Here is an 18,892-nt window from a genome sequence, read left to right as displayed (position 1 = left end):
TTCAGCAATCAAAGGGTTATCCTTCAGCACTTTTGTAACTGCCGCTGTGGTGCGAGTGAAGTCAAAGTTATTTGCTCAAGTTACAGCCCTCTTCCACCGTGATCCACAGGATGAGTGAGTCATGTGTTCAAGGACTTGGGTGCTTGGCTGTTGTGGGAACATTTCCATTTTCTGATTTCCATGAGACTACAGAACAAACTAAAATGGCTTCCCTGATTCCACACCATGGTGGAAGATGGTTGCGCCAAAATGATCTTGAATCACGCTTAGCAAGTAGGAAAAATATCACACATCTGACTCACTCTGAGATGAGAGTCCTCTCCTGTGCATCTCCCATGAGTGTGTGGATGAGTGCGTCAGAAAGAAAGCCCCTGCATCCACCCGAGAAGTTATAAAGTTTAATGCGCAACACTTCAGTGATCAAACCACAGTCAAGCGTACTAAATGTGTCACATGTTTGATATTAAAGGGAAGTTAAATCAATATGTGCCTGAATAATCTGCATTCATTACACGGGCTCGTCCAGGTGCACCGTTTCACCTGCAACCACTTGTAACAGACAATGCTGCGACAAACAAAGAAACGCCGGGCAGCAGGTGTGGGGAAATTTCAACAACAAATGATCAAGTGTGTTCAACAAACTTTCATATGGTTGGGTGTGTCCGATGAAGACAAAAGCTTTGTGCTCACAGTTCACCGCCAACAGACAAAATTTATTCAAATCATCTGCCATTACAAAAGAAAGAGTTTAGCTTTGAGTTGGGCATTCAGGCAGATGTTAAAAAAACAAGTAAATTGATGTACCACACAGGAAACTGTGGATTATGGTTATCCCTGCTTTCTTTTCCTCTTTTTTTACTCTAGCAATACCAACTTGCAGAAGTAGGTTCTGAAACATGGTATTTCAGCATTGGACTGGGGTGTGGCTCTCTCTACATTTTTATATCAGCCCTGCACGCACACTTATCATTGTCAAAAATAAAAAATAAAAAATCATTTTCCACTTACAGACTACATATTTACATGCGCATTTGGAGCTTTAAACAAGTTAAAGTTTAATGTGAAAATCTGCTCTGAACTTCTAAGTCTTAAAGAATTGTTTTACTTTGGAGTCCATGTGCCTTTTCAACCACTGTCCACTCCAAAACTGAAACACATTTTATTGATGCTTATCAAGTTTAGTTTTTTTTTTTCATGGCGTAAACATGATAACAAAGCACAGATTTTATGTGAATGGCCCTTGCCCTCGTGTATCCAAGAGGAGTTCCTATAAAGATTTGTTTCAGTCATCTCCTTAGGGGAGCACAGACTACTTCAAAACAAGAACCCATAGTTTAAGGCAGACAACATTCCCATCTTCTCAAACCACAGAGTTCAGCCCAGCCATTTTCTCTACCAGATGTGCTGTATTCAATAGCCTTCAATGTTAAGTCTTTGCCTGCCCTCTACAGGGACTTGAAGAATCTACAGTTTTAAGTTGGCTTACCATTTGTATAGTAAACCCACATATGGTTTGCAAGTTAGAAATTTAAAAACGCCCTATACATGTTCCAAGACAGCTAGACATTAATCCTGATGAGTCACAAAATCAGCTGAAGTGCATCACAAGATGCCTGCTGAGCCCAAGGTTAAGTAACTGGATAAAGCCAAAATGCAGTATTTTACTGACCTCTTCTGGTTGAATTTTTCATTGCATGTTTCAAAACCTAACCACTGGCTATTAGCATGTGTGGGCACTGTTGTACCATAGACTGCAAGGTCATTTTCTGTTTTTGGTATGCATGATTTGAAGTTAAGAAAACCAAAATATTTCTGTTTGCTTATTCTCAAAACAAAACTTAACAGAAATACATTCAGATTGAATTCACACACAATGGACATCAAAGAAAGAGATAGCATTGAGGGAAATGCTTTATTTCGCACGTCAAACAACCAGAAAACCACTTTGAAGGCCACAGAGAAACTTCATTCTTGTCTTCAAATACTGTCATTCCTGCAGGTAAGTAAGCATGTGTGGCTCAATGTCCATTGGTTTTAAGTGTTGGAGAGCAGAAGCGCAGAGTGCTTTTGTTGACTATCAGTGTCCTCTCACTTGAAGATCTTGCCCTGGTTGAAGGCTTTACCCACATGCTTGAAGTCTCCCTCCCAGGCAAAGTACTCTTTTACCATGGTTTTGCACTCTTCACTGTTTGGATCCAGCTTGCGCCAGTCATATGATTCGTAGTCAATCTGCCAATCTTCAGAGAGCTGGGAAGGAAAGTCACAAATTGAATTCAAGTTAATTACCCTCAGCTTTTAATCCAAAAATATATCATCAACATCACTATCCGATTTTAGATGACACATTCCATCCTACCTATCAAGGCGATAGGTGAACCATAACAGAATGCATTCAAATGCAGACCATGTAGGCTACGGGACACTTTATATGAATGCCAGATCTCAACATTCCTCAAATGGTTTTTTTTTTCCATTTTCACAACAACTGTATACAACAGAGTGGTTTTCCGTGACAACAGCCTAAATACAGCAGTATCAATAATTATAGTTTGAAATTTAAATGTAAGGTTTAGTGTGTGCACATGTCCACTGCACAAAAGCAATGTTTTGCTGCCTAAAATAGACATGACAATCCACAGAGTTCAAAAGTCAGCTTAGGTCAGTAACCAACAAATACCTGCACAACTAAATCTGTCTTTATTCAAGGACAATTGTCTTAAACTGCAATACGGTTTGTGGCCACAGCATGAACCAGCCTTTTACTCACTTAACCAGAGATGACTGGGATGAATATGGTCTTGAGTTTCTCTTCCCCCGTTAGATTAAGACTGCGTGTCATAATGGGACACTGCCTTGCCCAAAAACAGGGGTAATTTAAAAACACTGACTGGAACGTTAATCCTAACAGAGCTGCAATCCATGCACTTCACCTCGACACATGAGGAAATGCCCAAATCAATGTGAGAAACACTGGGGATATTATCAAATCAGAACATTGATCAAAGCACGTTTAAAATCTAATACTTACTGTGAAGGCCAGTTCCTGGCCTCTGAAGACCCAGATGCCAGAGATGCTGCTGTCGTTGTTGGTGCCGAACAAGATGACACTGGCAAAGGCATTCTTTCTGAGTTTGTCCAGGCGCTGGAACATACCTGTGAGGTACAATCAGAGATTTGAGACATTTTGATTTTTATCAACACGTCAAGGACATCTTCTATTTGATCCATATCTAAAGGAACTTCTGTCTCTCTACATGTAGAACAAAAACAAAAAAACAAATTGCCTGTGGGGCAATTCTGATCCTGTTTAATGTGACCACAGCATGAACCAGCCTTAAACTCACTTAAAACAGAGATGACTGGGATGAATATGGCTTGCAGTTTCTCTTCCCCCGTCTGATTAAGACTGTGTGTCATGACAGGACACTGCCTTGCCCAATGACAGGGGAATAATTGCTTTTCTCCTAATTGTAGTACAGACCCGTTTCTGAAGTTGATTCAAACATGTCCAAACTCCTTACAAGAACGTCACTGAAGACCTGAAGATGACCAATTTAACATTTGACAAAAAGGTACTTAACACTTATTTTTAAAAAACAAATCATGGTTTTAGCAGTGCCAAGCCCGTTTGTCCCAATTTACACATTCTTTGAAAACTGGTGTAATCAGCTTTCCTGAAAAACTGCAGGATTAAATTCCAACTAGGGCTGCCACAAACGATTATTTTGATAGTCGACTAGTCACCGATTATTTATGCGATTAGTCGACTAATCAGATCATCATCCACTGGACGTAAAACTACAGCTTATTGCACCAGCAGCATCTGCTCTTATATAACTATCATTAGCTTACAGCTTTAAGCTTTTAAGGTGCTAACTAAAAATAAAGACAAGATGATAGTTTATTCAATTTTAATGAAATTTGCAGATTGTTTCGGTAAAGTTTAATAAACTCCTTGCTATCTAAAATATAACAGGACACCGGAGTATATTCTCCAGCATCTCACACTTCTGATAATCAGCTGTCTGCTTGACGTTTATTCAGCTGTGTAAAAACTATAACTTTAATCTCAGCCAAACCGATTTACTCAGGAACAAATAAAATACTAAAAAAAAAAAAAAAAAAAAAAAAAAAAAAAAAAAAAAAAAAAAAAAGCCAAACAACAACATTTTTAATTTATCTAAGTGACTCATATATATTTAACCTGAGTCGCAAAAGACAGCGGTGGGTTTGAAAACAATTTGCCGGGAGTCCGGTGTTCTCACGGCGCTAGTGACCTAGCCCCCGGCTAGCTATCGAGCTAGTGGGTAACAGACGTCTCCGAAAACGTCGGAGCGCTTTTGAAAATATGTGGTGTCCTGATAAACTGAGCCGATATTTGAGGTTTACACAGCTACATTCTCGCCTGAAAATATGTTAAACGTTTATTTTGTGACCCAGAAAGAATAATAAGAGTAATATTAAAACTAACTAGCTACCGCCATTGTTGGAAACTAAGCTGGGCCGCGCTATGAATTCTGGGACACAGCTGCTTCTTCTTCTTCGGGGTTTAACGGCAGCTGGCATCCTTGTACATGCAGTGCTGCCATCTTCTGTTTCAGTCCGTTATTACACTCTTAAATCCTGCTGCTTATTCCTGCGTCTTTTGCGATCTTACAAAGCTTCAAACGACACGTCGACTATTAAATCAGTTGTCGACGATTTTGATAGTCGACGTAATCGTGACTAGTCGACAAATCGTGGCAGCCCTAATTCCAACCCAGAATCAGTCCAAATGATTTAAATGAGACTAAAACCTAAATCTACACCAGGACTGAGAAAACCAGCAGTACCCACTGCAGTCAACAAGAACACAAGTTAAGATGCATTTAAAATGATCTGTCCTGTGTAGCAAGTCCCAGCACTGTCTCCTCTAATCCCCTCTTTAAGGCTACATGAGAGCCGTCTTAGAAGTCTACAGACTTTCAGAAAAATTCCCATATGCACACGACTGCCTCTGATCCCAACTTGTTCCTGGGCCATAGGAGCAAACCTAAACAGATGGAGGAAATTCATGCCAGCACATGAAGTAGCAAAGAAAGATGTAAGACCAGGGAAGAAAATAAAGCCTTTTCTGCGTTTGCTTTCCAACCAATAAACAACCATAATAATAAAGTAACTTTAGATACTAATGAGACCAAAGGTGTTATATAAAATGGCTGCTGCTGAGTCTCACCTGTGATAAGGTTGCAGCTCTTGAAGGTAAGTGTGAGCTCCTCGGGATATTTGTACTGGCTGTGCCAGATTGAGTAGCCCTCACGGTCAAAGTGCTCCCAGAAGTGGGGAATGGCTACGGTCAAGGTGTCCTCGTTGGAATACTTTCTCTTGAACTCATCCATAACAAATGCGCTAAAATGAAAAAAGGAAATGACACGAGTTATGTGATCCGTGTACATGCAAGGTGAAGAGAACAAGGTGCAGAAATTAGATTGAGATCACTGGAAAAAAATTAATGTAGGAACAGTTACTGAATGCCTACAACCATTTTGTGGGTCCTACAGGACTATAAAAGGACGTTTAAAGCCAGGATTTGCCACTGACAATAACCCGAGTTTATAAATACCCACATGACTCCACCATCTTTACTTCAAAGAGAATCTTTAAATACCATAAAGCCTTGATTATATTCTGTTGCAGACATGGACAGCTGGAGACGACGTGACCAAGTAGTCGTTCCTTTTATACTTCTCCAAGTCCACTGCCTGGGGTATACGCATAGTTTGCAAATTGTAATGTAAATTTCTCTGCAGACAAGTCTGCACAGTCAACCCCCCCCCCCAAAAAAAAAAAAAATTTAATCAGACCTAAGCCAGCTGACACACAGATATACAGTCAACCTTGAAGGGCAACTATGCATCTCAAAGTTACATTCTGTTTGTGGCCACAGCATGAACCAGCCTTTTACTCACTGAATTCAGAGATGACTGGGATGAATGTGGTCTTGATTTTATTTTCCCCTGTTAGATTAAGACTTGGTGCCATTAAATGGGCACAGTCTTGCCAAATGATAGGGGACCATCTTTCCACAGCATAGGAATGTCAAAACTCAACATGTGAAACCACATAACGAGTTTTAAATGATCAATATGCCAAAGACTGCTACAGATGCACAATAGAGAAATAGGCCTTCACCAACTGATTAACACTCTTAAAGGCAGAGAAGCCTTTAGGGAAAACTACTGGGGTAAAGGGTCACACCCAACACTTGCAGATTGACTCCACATTATAGATTTTTTAATTACCATACAAGGTGTGAGCTTACAGCGAAACAAATTCTGAATGATGAAATGTATACACAAAAGAAAAAAGATCTCTCTACCTCTTTGGCAGGTGTGCAAAGGGGTCCTTGGCTTTAGGCTCTGCAGCCAAAACAGCATCACAGTCATCCATTTCCTCTTCAGGATCAGGCTTCTTCTCTTCCTTTTTCTTCTCTTTCTTCTCCTGGGGCTTGCCAGCCTCCTTTCCTCCCTTCTCTTTCTTAGAAGGAGTCTCTTTCTTGGGCTGCATCTCAGCAAATTTCTTGGCTGGAAGAACAAAACAGTGAAAGTCATGTTCCATCTTTGGTTTTGTATCTGTTGGGAAGGAGCCTGCCCTCAAATCATTTGCCCAACAATGGCTGATTTTAGCTGTGTTAGTATTGGCGTGAATTAAATCAGATATGCAAACTTTATTTTTTTTTCTTAACTTCAAATAGCCTCAAAGACAATGCTGGGGGGGGGGGGGGGGGGGGGGGGGGGCAGTGTGAAGTATGGCCCGACTCCATTGTGCACCTTAAACTTGGCAGCACGATCGGGTGTAATACTAGATTCTTAAATTGGGTTCTACTCTGAGATCCCTCACCAGCGAGGTGATTGGAAGATAATTACCCACAAAATTCAGTTGTCAAAGTGATACAGTATTACTATTATTTTTGAAGAATCCAATTGTGCAAATAACTCAAATATTAGCAGTGAATGCAGCTTTTCCAACTATCATTTAAACAACAATGGTGTGGACTTTTGCTTTTAAACATTTCAGACACTTAGGCTACGAGTTCATACTGTCTAACATGTATGCCTTCTGATCTAACTGCTGGTGACTCACCGTCAAACTGGGCCATCTTTTCACACAGCTTGACCTCTCCCAGGACAGCCTTGAACTGTGGCTGGTTGACACAGGTGACAAACCAGCGGGTCACATTGGGATAGGGCTGACGGAAAGAAGGCTCCAGGACCTACAGGGAACAGTGAGGTGTTAATGGCTTCTGGTGCAACTTCCTCCCCAAATTTCATTACAGAGATGAAGTATTGCCATTAGGCTCCAAGGTACCGCAAGGTGCAGCCGTCTGTGACAAACCTGTTTGTAGAGCCAGAGCATGGAGCAGGCCACGGTGATGTCTGCAAGGGTGATCCTCTCTCCCACAAGGAAGGTACGGGTGTTCAGGTGTTGGTTCAGCACAGCAAGGAACTTTTTCACATCCTCCTTGGCCTGCTCGGTGGCCTGGACAGTGGAAGAAAAAGAAAGAAAAATGACTGTAAATCTTATTTTCCAGTACCAAGGTGCAACAACAGGGTGCAGTCCTCTAGGAAGCCATTGTTTCAACTAAGAAACACTGAGCTGTATACCTGCTTGTTGAACTGCATGATTCCCAGAGTGGGGAAGACCCATGCGCTGGCAGGAGGGATGATCTCTGAGTCAGCGAAGCTCACCCACTGCAGCACTTGGGCTGCCGCCTGAGGAGTGGAACCGCGTAGGGTATCATTGCTCACTACGCACACAAGATTTTAAAAAGGAAAGTTGCTGTTATGGTTTCACAGTCGTTCTGATTTTTAAAAAAAATTATAGTACAACTTCAGCATTTTAAGATTTTCTTAATACACTAGAGGTAAAACTGTATAGATATAACTAGTAATGTGGTCTGACCCATCTATATGATGATAAACCCTTGAGTCAAGAAATGTCCTGTGAATTTAAATGTTTTGCTGATTGAGTGCTGTATCCCATCACAAATTCTAGACCGAATTAACTGCATCCCTGAGCAATTTTCTAAAACAAGAGTGTAGAATTCAAGCCACTTAATTATTATTAAATGTGAGACTTACAGTAGTGAGCAATGGCATTACTCTCAAACAGACAGAAGCCGTCATCTCCCTGGTAGGCAGGTACCTACAAATGACACAACTACTCATTTGAACACATTCAATGTGTTTTTAAGTCAGAGAACAAAGCGGTGCATGTGCAGATCTGTTAGCTACGAAACATAAAAGGGTGTGTTGTCAAACTGGTTAAATCCCAGCTCATAAGTTGCATTTGACAAATAACGAGTCAACCTTATTCGTGTGGGAAGGAAAAAAAGAGAGGCTCTAAAAGCAAAGCAAAAATGCATATTTAAGGGAATTGATACATTGAATTGATTAAGCCAGCTGTACTTACCTTGCCCAGAGGGAAGTTGTTGAGGAAGGCAGGAGTACGGTTCGTCTGCCCGAAGGTGAAGGCAGGGGCACTCGTGGCAACTTTGAGGCGAGCACCACTGTACTGGGCTGCAATCTGGGCCTTAAAGGCCCGCCAGTTCTCTGGGTACGTGTACAGAGTCTGAAAGGACAGAAGACAACTGTTTTTAAAAGCAAACTGCATATATATGCACCACACCTTTTCAAGCTGGATGTCTAACCATTTGATTGGCCTATGAATGACTTTCAGGAAATAGCCTGGTGTTTTACTAATGTATATACTGAGTCCTGAACAGGCTTCTGTCGGTTTTCTAATTCTACTTAAGGCATGTAAACTTGGATAAAATTGGTAAGCAATCTATCAAACCCGTTAAGAGGCAGCATTTAATTTGTTTTATAGTCACAAATAAAAGGATCCCATCCAAATTAAAAGGGTGGACCAATTAAAATCTGGCTGATTAGGCTATGGAGCATGATGAAGCTGAAATACATGCTGACTTGCACGGAATACTGCATTTCTGTTAATCAGTTATCTAAAATAAATAAATTATTTTCACGTGGCTTAAAACGCTCTCTTGACAAATAAGCTGTTCCTTAACACCGAGTCGCTTAACTTCGGAGAATAAATTTAAATATACGGCAGAATTGAGACTAAATAAACTGAACTGTAGCGATACCCTCAGGTAAAAAAAAAAAGAGGGGGAAAAAAGCGTATGATGTGAGGAGGAGGTTTTCAAAGTGATGAATAGGTAAGGTAACGTGGCACAACCCTGAGCTAAGAGAGCGGAGTCTTCCACTTACAATGCATCGTTAGCAACAGCTAACCTGTGTTAGGAGGAATACTGAATGGTATTGTTTACAAATATCCCCTATAAAAGCTAGAAAACACTCCGAAAGCAATGTCTGTGTGAAAAGCTACTCAGTAAGAGGGCAGATGCATCTGATTTTTAGCGGATTGCAGCAGGAAACCTAAAAGTAAGCACTATAGCTGGCCATCTCTCCATCTTACTCACCCCTGCCGCCATCTTCAGGACGAGAGAAAGAAAGAACGACGGCGCGCTTCACTGACGTATTTACGGCCAAATGACGTGCGCGTTCTTGAAATATCCGCGTTCACAATTCTTCTGAACGGCATGGATAAAGCTGCCTGGTCACATTTCAAAACATCCAAACATGACTTAAAAACTTAGTACCTTCACAAATAGCATTTGTAGCTAACACAGGGAGATAAACATACACTGACACAAGGATGTAAGAACAAATTAAATATTTTATTACAGCAAAAGCAAAAAATATGTAGGAATGATGAGCATTCAAAATAACAAACACTACTAATATGGATACTTCTATTCGTTAGCAATTTTTAAGTAAATTTGTTAACACTCTTACAACATTTCCATTAAAAAAAAAATGTAGGCTGTACAGCATAATAACATGATGTGCCTATAGGGCTTGGCCCCCATCTCCATACCAGAACAGAAGAAAAATAGTAATTTGTCTGTCTTAATAGTAATTAAGACAGACAAACTGAGATACAACGCAATAAAGTCCCACTGTTTCTTGCTCCTCAGAAGAAAATCAGCTCACAAGACCTGAAACAAAATACAGATGGTAAGTTTAAAAAAAAAAAAAACAAAAAAAAAACATACGCCATTATTTTTGTTTGTTCTTGTTGTTTTTATGTGCAAATAATCATAACCAAACTAAACCAACAACAACAAAAAAGCAGATCTATGACCCATCTGACAATGTACTGTGGTCTAATAACTTACCCAGATAATCATCCATGAGAGATCCAATGGCAAACTGAAAAACAAGGAAAACTTTGTTTTAATATAGTTTTAAGTATAAAAGATTGATGAAGGCACAATGGCATCCCACATTGATTTGTTGAGCTGAGATTTTTCACTGTTACCGTCTTGGCGTCTGTAAACTGGATGTGACAAGTGATCTGACTGTTGAACCATACACTTTAATAAGTATGCCCTGAACAAAGACAGTTGTAGCGCACTGGCAGTTTGCAGACAGCACATCGACTGGCAAAGAATGTCTGCTGTTGATGGGGACAGAGTACAAAGTGGGTGGTGCAACCCGTCTATGGGCAACTCTTGCCTGCGATGTTGATCAGCCAGTTGGACCAAATTAACATACGAGAGGAAGTGAAACAGAGTTCTAGAGACAATGAAAAAGTGTCCACTGCAGCTACAGTCTGTACTTTTAATGCTGTACTTTTTAATCTTTGACATTTTGAGGGTTTTTTTCCACACTTCTCCTATTCGTGGAGAACTCTGTGGTCGCTCTCTTCCCCATTTTGGCCCACTTGTCAACCAATCGGCATTCAACCAACACACAGCGTTATCCACATCCTGCAACATGCAGTTGGTATGCTTGTCTGTAATGAAATACATACACAAAAAGGCGCAATAGTGCCATCAACTACACACTACACTGGCCCTGATAAACCAGGTGTGATTTTTGTAACCTGGCACACATGGCATAGCCTGTGCAGCCCAGGTTGAAGACACAAGGGTAAAAGCAGGTCAGTCCTTACCACCATTTTAATAATATATTAGTGCAGGAGCTCAGAGATTCCCCAATTACAGAGAGGGAGATGCTGGAAGAGTTGGAAAAAAGCAAAACTTTCTGGAGAAAACTCAGCGATCGCTTTGCTTTGTGTTTCGATTTTTCCCGTTTCTACACCAGCACTGATGTTGAGGTGAGACATATAATTCAGGAGAAGAGCCACAACCCAGTCATAAACTATGAGTTGGTTGTGGCACAATCAATCCTGTGACCAAAACTAGGTGTAAGGCACTTCTGCACTGCCTTAACTTTTCAGAGCCTGTAACTATGAACATCTTTTATATTTATAGGAAATTAACTCCGGCTTAAGTTTATATGAAGTACTTAACTAAAGAAGAGTAACAAACTTGGGGTGAAGAAGTTTTTCAAAAAATAAGAACAAACACTTACAATGTCATTCTTATCCACTCTGGTTCCCACAATCTTCAGCCGGATCTCATCATCTTGCTGGATTACAATGTCCTTAAAAATAAGAGGAAGAAACATCCTTAAATGCAAAACTGACACTTGTGTTTTAACCTTTATCTTCACTATAATGTGAACACATGTCTGAGTTTGCTGAAAACTTTTTTTTTAAACACATAATAATGATAACTTTAACTTTATTTTAAAAGCCAATAAAGGCAAAGAAGAGAAATGTATTTTAATACATGTTTCTGTAACACAATTATTGTTTCAACTTAACAATGAAACAATACCTCATCAACTGTCTTATAACAGGGTGGATTAGAATTGGGGTCAAAGTCCATTTCTATGGGGATCGACTGCAAAAGAAATGTATCATGAGATTGAATTACAAACAACATAAATACTGCAAAGTGCACTAAATGACAACTAATTAAACACAATTGTAAATATCTTGCTGACTCACGTGGCGAGAGATGAAGCAGGACATGGGACCTATTTCTGTGAACAATCCGACCTGTAAGAATTACAGACATATTTAGAAACATTTCAAAAGGAAGACAGAACACTATTCTTTTTCAGCAATTCATGACTTCCTTCTTAAAACTGGACACATTTAGTTTAACAGTTTGGCTGTTAAAATGATTCAGAAAATTCAGAAGTACAATTTTTTTTATATTTCTACATCTTATAGGATGGATGGAATACACGGTGTAAAAAAGTAACTTTTCGTGCCACTATTGCATTTGCAATGTTTTACATCGCTTTGGAGGAATTTTGGCCCAATTCTCTTTCCGGAATTATTTTGAATTTAGCCACATTAGAGGGTTTTCAATCATGAATGGCCTGTTTAAGGTGATGCCAAAGCATATTAATCTGATTTAAGTCCAGACTTTCACTATGCCACTCCAAAACTTTCATTTTAGTTTTTTAACCATCCAGAGGTGTACTTGTTTTGACTCATTGTCCTACTGCATAACCCAAGTCACAGAGAGCCTCAATGCACAGACAGCTGAATGCATTTTTCCATTTGTAGTTAAACGCTCTCACTGTTGTTCAGTGGAGTCCCAAAACCTTAGAAATGGCTTTGTAACCCTTCCCAGACTCACGTGTGTCAATGACTTTGTTTCTCATCTGTTCTTGAGTTTCTTTAGTGTGTTGCTTTTTGAGATCTTTTAGCCTACATCACTTTGTCAGACCAGTCCTACTTCAATTCAATTCAGTTTTATATATCTAGTGCCACAGTTGCCTCAAGGCACTTTATTTTGTAAGGTAAAAACAAACAAACAAACATAGAAATCCCAACAAGTTAAGTGAGTACTTGAGTCAACAGATTTGACAGTGATCAGCCCTGGGTGTGGATAGTGAAACTGAACTCAACTTTCCAAAAAAAAAATTAAATTCCAAAATGATTAGTCATATTTAATATAGGATTTAAAATGTAGCAGGAATTATTTTCCACACAGGGCCAACTAGGTTTTGGATAGCCCCCCCCTTTAATAAAGGAATTCATTTAAAACGGCATTTTGTATTTACTCAAGTTAAATATTAACCCTCTCTCTGATACAATTTTTTTTGATTATCAAAAATGCAAAAAACAAACAAACACACAAACAAACAAAAAACTAAGAAATCAGAGAGGGGGCAAATACTTTCCTACAGCATGGTATGAAAACTGTGTTTTAAGACTCTAAACCTGCCCCTCACCTTGTTAACCTGAGTGACCACTGCATCCACAACTTCTCCTTTAAACGGACGGAAGACAATGGCCTTGTATTTGACTGGATAGAGGACAAAACCTCTGCCTGGTTGGATTACGCCAGCACCGATGTTGTCAATGGTGGTAACGGCAATGACGAAGCCATGCCTGCAAGACAGAATTAAACAAATTATTTAAATTGCAAAACAACCTCCATCTGTGGCCCAGTTTTCCAGAAGCCACTGGTCAAATTTCAGCTTCTTTTTAGCCTTTGTTTTAAACTATTTTAAGTCAAACACAAGAGTCACTCACTTGCCAGTGCAGGTCCCCTCGACCTCTGTGAAGAGCTTCTGCTTCACGGTGTTCAGCAGATTCGGACCAAAATATCTCGGATGTAGTAAGATTTCGTGCTCCAAAGAAATCTGTGAAAACAAGGCTTTTGTAAATTAGCTTGCCGTGGACAACGTCACTGCTCAAGCTATTCTGCTGCCGTTCAAAAACAAGAGAAAAAACACTTGTAGCATCTCCACACGACTATAAAAGCGCAACAGTGATAACAGCTTTTAAGGGTATACGATAAAGTTTTACAAAGCTACAGTAGCTACAAGCACGCCAGCCAAACTTGTATCAACGACAGAACCAGACTGCTGTTAGCGATTATATACAGAGAGCAATACAAATACTTACATGGTAAAACATTTCGGTCTGTTTACGTTTAGTCCCAACTCAAAAATCGTTTTATTATATTTTCTAAAAGATGTTTTTTCGTGTATTGAATGAAAACCAGCCGCTCGTTTGTTCCTAACAAAGTCACTTCCGAGTCAGAGGTCGATGTTGGGAAGTTGTTGCCCTCAGTTCTGTCTCTCAGGAGCGTATCGCTTTTCTTCTCTAATTTTGATAGACACGAAAGTTAAATGTAATAATCACAAGTTAAGTTAAACAATAAATATAATAACAATTTAAATATTTTACCTGCCTTATCTACGCATCGCTTAATTAACTATTTAAACGACCCACAGCAATCAGGCTAACCTTTTCAATCCAGTCACAGACTGACCCCTGTCGGTGAGGAGGACTAGTGCGTGAGGGTGTGGACGTGCAGCAGGCGTGCCTCCATACTGGGTTTTGATTGGTTTGTTTTCCACGAGACTGTTAACGTCTGACATATAAACGAAGCAAAAACGAGATATTTGCTAACACGATAGCTGATTAATGGTAAATACTGCTTCAGTTATTGTGTAATGTGACGCACTGTGAAGTCGACTTAAAGCTGGATAGGTAAATATCCCTGCTTAACTTAGCGACATTAGCTCTAACTTTGTGCCTCTTAAGGATTAGTCTGACTTCCTTGAAAACCACTCCGCCTGGATACAGCAGTAGCTGACTGACGATCAGATTAATCTCACACCAGCCTCCAGTTTCTGCTGACTGACATGGCGAGTAACCTCGTCTCGAAGCTGTTCCGCCCTCATCTGACACAGCTTGTAAGTTGTTCCACACTTTTCCACTTTGTAGAAAGCGCACTTTATGGGTGGTTTTACGTGACTGCGCTGTCCTCCCTGCAGGTGTCTCTCCGTTCAGGTTGCTTGTTACGGGGGAAGGGGGAGGTGGCAGCAGCGATGTGTACCAGATGTTCCTCCAGTGGCTCTCCACCAGAGAAGATCAGCCGATACCCAATTCCTTACAAGAAAGATCTGCCGTATGATATAGTGGAGCTTATGGAAGAAGTGGAATCAAAGGTTTACATATGAGGCGTTCAAGGTCTTTAAGTCTGCTGAACTTGATTCTGCTCCCCGTTAAACCTGTGTTTCCTTACAGGGAGGATTTTTGCCCAATGTCTTCAAAGTTCTGTCTCACAGACCGGCAGAGTTCAGAGCCTTCTTTGCATACTACAACGAACTGATGAACAAGGACACAGGTGTGCTGTATGTCTTTTTTTCTAGCAGCAGGTGCGTTTTTGTCTGAGATTCAATGGAATTGACAAACTCTGGGAAACGTTAGGCCCCAGAAGGTGCGCACACACTTCAGTAATGGCCCCACTCTTCCCACTGAGAAACACAACACCCAGACTGACATGAACCATGGTGACACAACTTGCTTTTTTTTAGTAGTTTCAGTAGGGATGAGAAAGTCTTTGGAGTTTATTGTCGTGTGTGTGTATGTGTGTGACAGACAGTACAGTGGTGTGGTGGTTAGCACTGTCGCCTCACAGCAGGGAGGTCCAGGGCCCTTCTGTGTGGCGTTTGGATGTTCTCTCTGGGCACTTGGGCTTCAAAGACACCCTTTAGTGAGGTTAGGTTAATTGGTGAGTCTAAATTGGCCAAAGTGTGGATGGATGGATGGATGTTAGATTTGGATGTTGAATTGTTCCTTTCAGAAAAGCATTTCTAAAATTCAAAACCTGTAACCCTTGCAAAACTACACATGTAAATCCTGTCACATTCCAGGATATCTATAGCACTCTGGGTTCAATGAATCCATAAGCCATTATTTGTCTGTGTGCACCAGCCTTGCTTTTTAAAAGTAAGGAGAGCTGCAGATTTGGTATGCATTTTTAGCAGCTACCTTTAAAAAGAATGCATCATATTGCCTAGTATGAATGAATACTAGACAATATGTAAAATGAGCTCTTTTCATACTTGCGTGCACTGCGGGGGATTGATGATGAAATCACAACTGCAATATATTTGTGGAGTATTCCTGTAACAGGGGTTGTTTTGTTTTTCTTGACTTAAAATTCAGTTGTGTTTATTTTCATTTCAGATCATTTTGGTAATGTGTAACCTGAGTCACTGTTTGTCCAAAAGAAATGTTCAGTAGCTTAGAAATGGGACAGCGCCAGCAAATTATCTTTCACAGAAAGTTAAAAATTCTCTTTTTAATGAGAAGCCTTCAAGATGGGACGTAAACTTCATGCAATGTGGGAAATGGCTCGTTCCAGCACTAATATTAACAATCGCTGCCATTTGCACTGTTTGGCTATTTTGTTGCTACAATGTAAATTAACTTTTCCGGGTGTAGGCATATTTGTATTAGCCTTTTGTCTGCAAGTCTGTACATCTAAAATAAAATCTGTCCTGAACAATGCACCACAGCCTGAGAGTCTAGCAGATTGGCTTTAATTCTAAACAGAGTTGAGATTGCGCCTAAGATGTAGCAGGTGTACTGATTTATTGGTAAAACTTTAGCTAGATCAGGTTCACTTCAGTCTTTTAGTACAGGACTGGATTGTTATTTGAACAGGTTTGTGAGAAGTGTTTGCACCTTTTCCTTAAATGCAGCAAATGTAATTTTGACTCAGTATTTTTCCGATAGTTATAAATGTCAATTGTTTTGCAGGTAGATTAACCAAGGCAGACCGTGAGCTGATTGTAGTGGCAACCAGTATCTACAACAGGTGTCTGTACTGTGTGGTATCCCACGGTGCTCTGCATCGCATCTACTCAAAGAACCCCACACTTTGTGATCAGGTATAATCTTAAATCCGGTAATTATAACAAAGGTGTTTTAAGGTATTTTGTATATACACTCATTATGTGATGTGCAAAATTAAAACTAGGCTGTCTGTCACATCTCTTTTTTACTTTCTAATACAGATGCTGTTTGCATGTGACCTTCCGGTTTGGTTTTTCTTAATTGCCATAAATCAGCAAAACACACTTGTAGGTCTAATTGGTGCTCTGTTTTCTCCAGGTCATTGTGAACTATGAAAATGCTGACCTGGCCCCTCGGGAGCGTGCCATGCTGGACTTTGCCATGGCTGTGTGTCGCTGCGACACCATCACAGAGCAGCACTTTAAATCTCTGGAGGAAGCGGGCTTTGACCGCGAGGATGCCTGGGACATAGCCGCCATTGCTGCTTTCTTTGCCATGTCTAACAGGCTCGCCCATCTCACAGACATGAGGCCAAACCTGGAATTTTTTAACCTGGGCCGCATACCACGGGACAAGAGCAAGGACAAGGGGGGCGATGGCAACTGAGAAAGGGAGATGTTACAGATTGTCTTAGGTCAAATGCTGTATGTGATGTTAAACTGTTCATGGTGAAGGAAATTCTCTTATATTGTATCAACATATGACTGTTGATATTTGAAGTGTGGTTTAATGAGGTGTGATAGCCTGTTCTACAGGTGTACACGCTAAAGGCAAATAAATTGACACTGAAATTAGTCTGAAGGTCAGGAGTGTAGACTTGAGATTTAAGTAGCTTGACTGAGCCTGTTTGTTTTGTTTTTTGTTGTGCCAAAATCAAGTTATGCAGTGCAGGCATCTAAATGGGGCTTGTAGGAATAGTTATGTTAAGATTTATTCCGATTCGCTCATGACTCACCAAGTTGTGGTTAATAGAGAGGTTAAGAAGTAGCCTTTTGTTTTGTTTTTCTGCAGTTAACACATCTCTTACCTTTGAATCTGACCAGTGTGTAAAGTGAGAAAGCTTATTTGGCTCAGGCCTTAATAGCCTCCACTGCCATGTAATTGTTTATTGCAATGTACACGAAAAGCATACCAGGATACACGAAGACATGCATTTCTGAAGTATTGGGTAACTTTGAACCAATTTCGAGTCCCTTCCTATGGCAAAAAATTGCATTTCCTCAGTTTCACACTGTCTGTGGGATGAAGTTCTTGATTTTATGTGAGCTTGTATTTTCAATAATTTCTGTGTACAAGTGAAAGATGGGGCTTTACTTGCAGATGTCTCTCCTTTGTCGCTGTCAACAGAAATTACCTAGTCTTGGAAAAGTGCTTCCTATCACCACCAGATGGCGCTGCATTCATGAACCTATCGGAATTTACACTGTCTTCTATATGTAACCTCTGACTCATTAATTATTCCATATGTGAAAGATGGGCAAATAAAACCTACAAAGAAGAGCTTTAGATAAAGCTTAAAAAATGTTGCTGAAAATTATCTCCAAGATTTTTTTTTTGATTTTTTTTAAATGCTGCAATCATGCTATCATTTTTCCTGGTGTAACTCTTATCTGTTGGAGTGTCTCACTTCTGTATAGTACCCAGCATTTCCTCTGAAAGTTGATCACTTTTGATAGCAGAAAGTAAAGTCAAACATGCATCACCTGAAGATTTGCTTTTTTTTCCCTCTCCTCATGCACTAAAAACTTCCCTGCTCACTAGACTATTTAGGTGATATTCACACCAGGGGACATGAGATTGTGTGTGTGTGTAAAGCTTACAGGAAAGAATTACAAATATAGTTTCTGTATCATAAACACCCTGAAAGTCAACCAGAGCAGATCCTTATTGTAGCATAATGGGATTATTTATGTATATACACATTTAAATTTAATCCCTGTGCCAGAAGATGTGTCATTAAACCATTTGAAACAGAATCACCTGATGTTAGCAAAGGTCATTTCACAGATAGTTTTGTCCTTGTGTCTGTCCTGGGAGACCTATTGATTTGTTAAAGTGTCATATGGCTCATGTGCTATTACAGGTTCACATTGAGCACCAACCTTTATGACCCCCATGTGTCCTATGACTGTTAAAATGAGAAAACAGTCTCTTGACAAGACAAGTAATGTGAGGCTGCCCTGGACCATTCATGTTGTAACTAGAATAGAATAAGATACTATTGCGCTTTGTTGAGCTTGAGCACATAAAGATAAGAAAAGCCTTCAAAATGAAAGCTTTAACCATTTCCTGTTGTAGTCTGTACTTTGGTGGAGGAATCAAGGTTTTATATGGCAGCTGTATGGGGAGTCTGCAGGCCTGC

At 40.1% G+C, this 18,892-nt stretch overlaps 3 protein-coding genes across 3 annotated transcripts; 1 reads left to right on the top strand and 2 right to left on the bottom strand.

Moving 5' to 3' along the window:
* Positions 1–1,893: 1,893 nt before the first annotated feature.
* eef1g (eukaryotic translation elongation factor 1 gamma) lies at positions 1,894–9,618 on the bottom strand. The gene is made up of 10 exons (XM_085426123.1): positions 9,482–9,618; positions 8,452–8,610; positions 8,121–8,184; positions 7,644–7,786; positions 7,375–7,518; positions 7,123–7,252; positions 6,359–6,563; positions 5,216–5,388; positions 3,029–3,153; positions 1,894–2,247 (listed from the first exon to the last, which is right to left on the bottom strand). The coding sequence occupies exons 1-10, from the start codon at positions 9,491–9,493 to the stop codon at positions 2,089–2,091; spliced, it is 1,314 nt and encodes a 437-aa protein (XP_085282249.1). The 5' UTR covers positions 9,494–9,618; the 3' UTR covers positions 1,894–2,088.
* A 102-nt stretch (positions 9,619–9,720) lies between these two features.
* Positions 9,721–14,071, bottom strand: polr2g (RNA polymerase II subunit G). Its single transcript, XM_085426142.1, has 8 exons — positions 13,843–14,071; positions 13,468–13,577; positions 13,164–13,323; positions 11,923–11,973; positions 11,750–11,815; positions 11,442–11,513; positions 10,241–10,274; positions 9,721–10,060 (listed from the first exon to the last, which is right to left on the bottom strand). The coding sequence occupies exons 1-8, from the start codon at positions 13,852–13,854 to the stop codon at positions 10,047–10,049; spliced, it is 519 nt and encodes a 172-aa protein (XP_085282268.1). The 5' UTR covers positions 13,855–14,071; the 3' UTR covers positions 9,721–10,046.
* A 160-nt stretch (positions 14,072–14,231) lies between these two features.
* Positions 14,232–18,302, top strand: LOC146677780 (uncharacterized). Its single transcript, XM_085426135.1, has 5 exons — positions 14,232–14,639; positions 14,721–14,894; positions 14,974–15,073; positions 16,495–16,625; positions 16,849–18,302. The coding sequence occupies exons 1-5, from the start codon at positions 14,589–14,591 to the stop codon at positions 17,134–17,136; spliced, it is 744 nt and encodes a 247-aa protein (XP_085282261.1). The 5' UTR covers positions 14,232–14,588; the 3' UTR covers positions 17,137–18,302.
* The last annotated feature ends 590 nt before the right edge of the window (positions 18,303–18,892 follow it).

Source organism: Rhamphochromis longiceps, linkage group LG2 (assembly GCF_057381845.1).
Source record: "Rhamphochromis longiceps isolate RC_006_pf linkage group LG2, R_longiceps_female_GT1.1, whole genome shotgun sequence".
Taxonomy (NCBI): domain Eukaryota; kingdom Metazoa; phylum Chordata; class Actinopteri; order Cichliformes; family Cichlidae; genus Rhamphochromis; species Rhamphochromis longiceps.
Note: the sequence above shows the minus strand (reverse complement) of the source record. Positions and strands in the feature narration are given on the sequence as shown.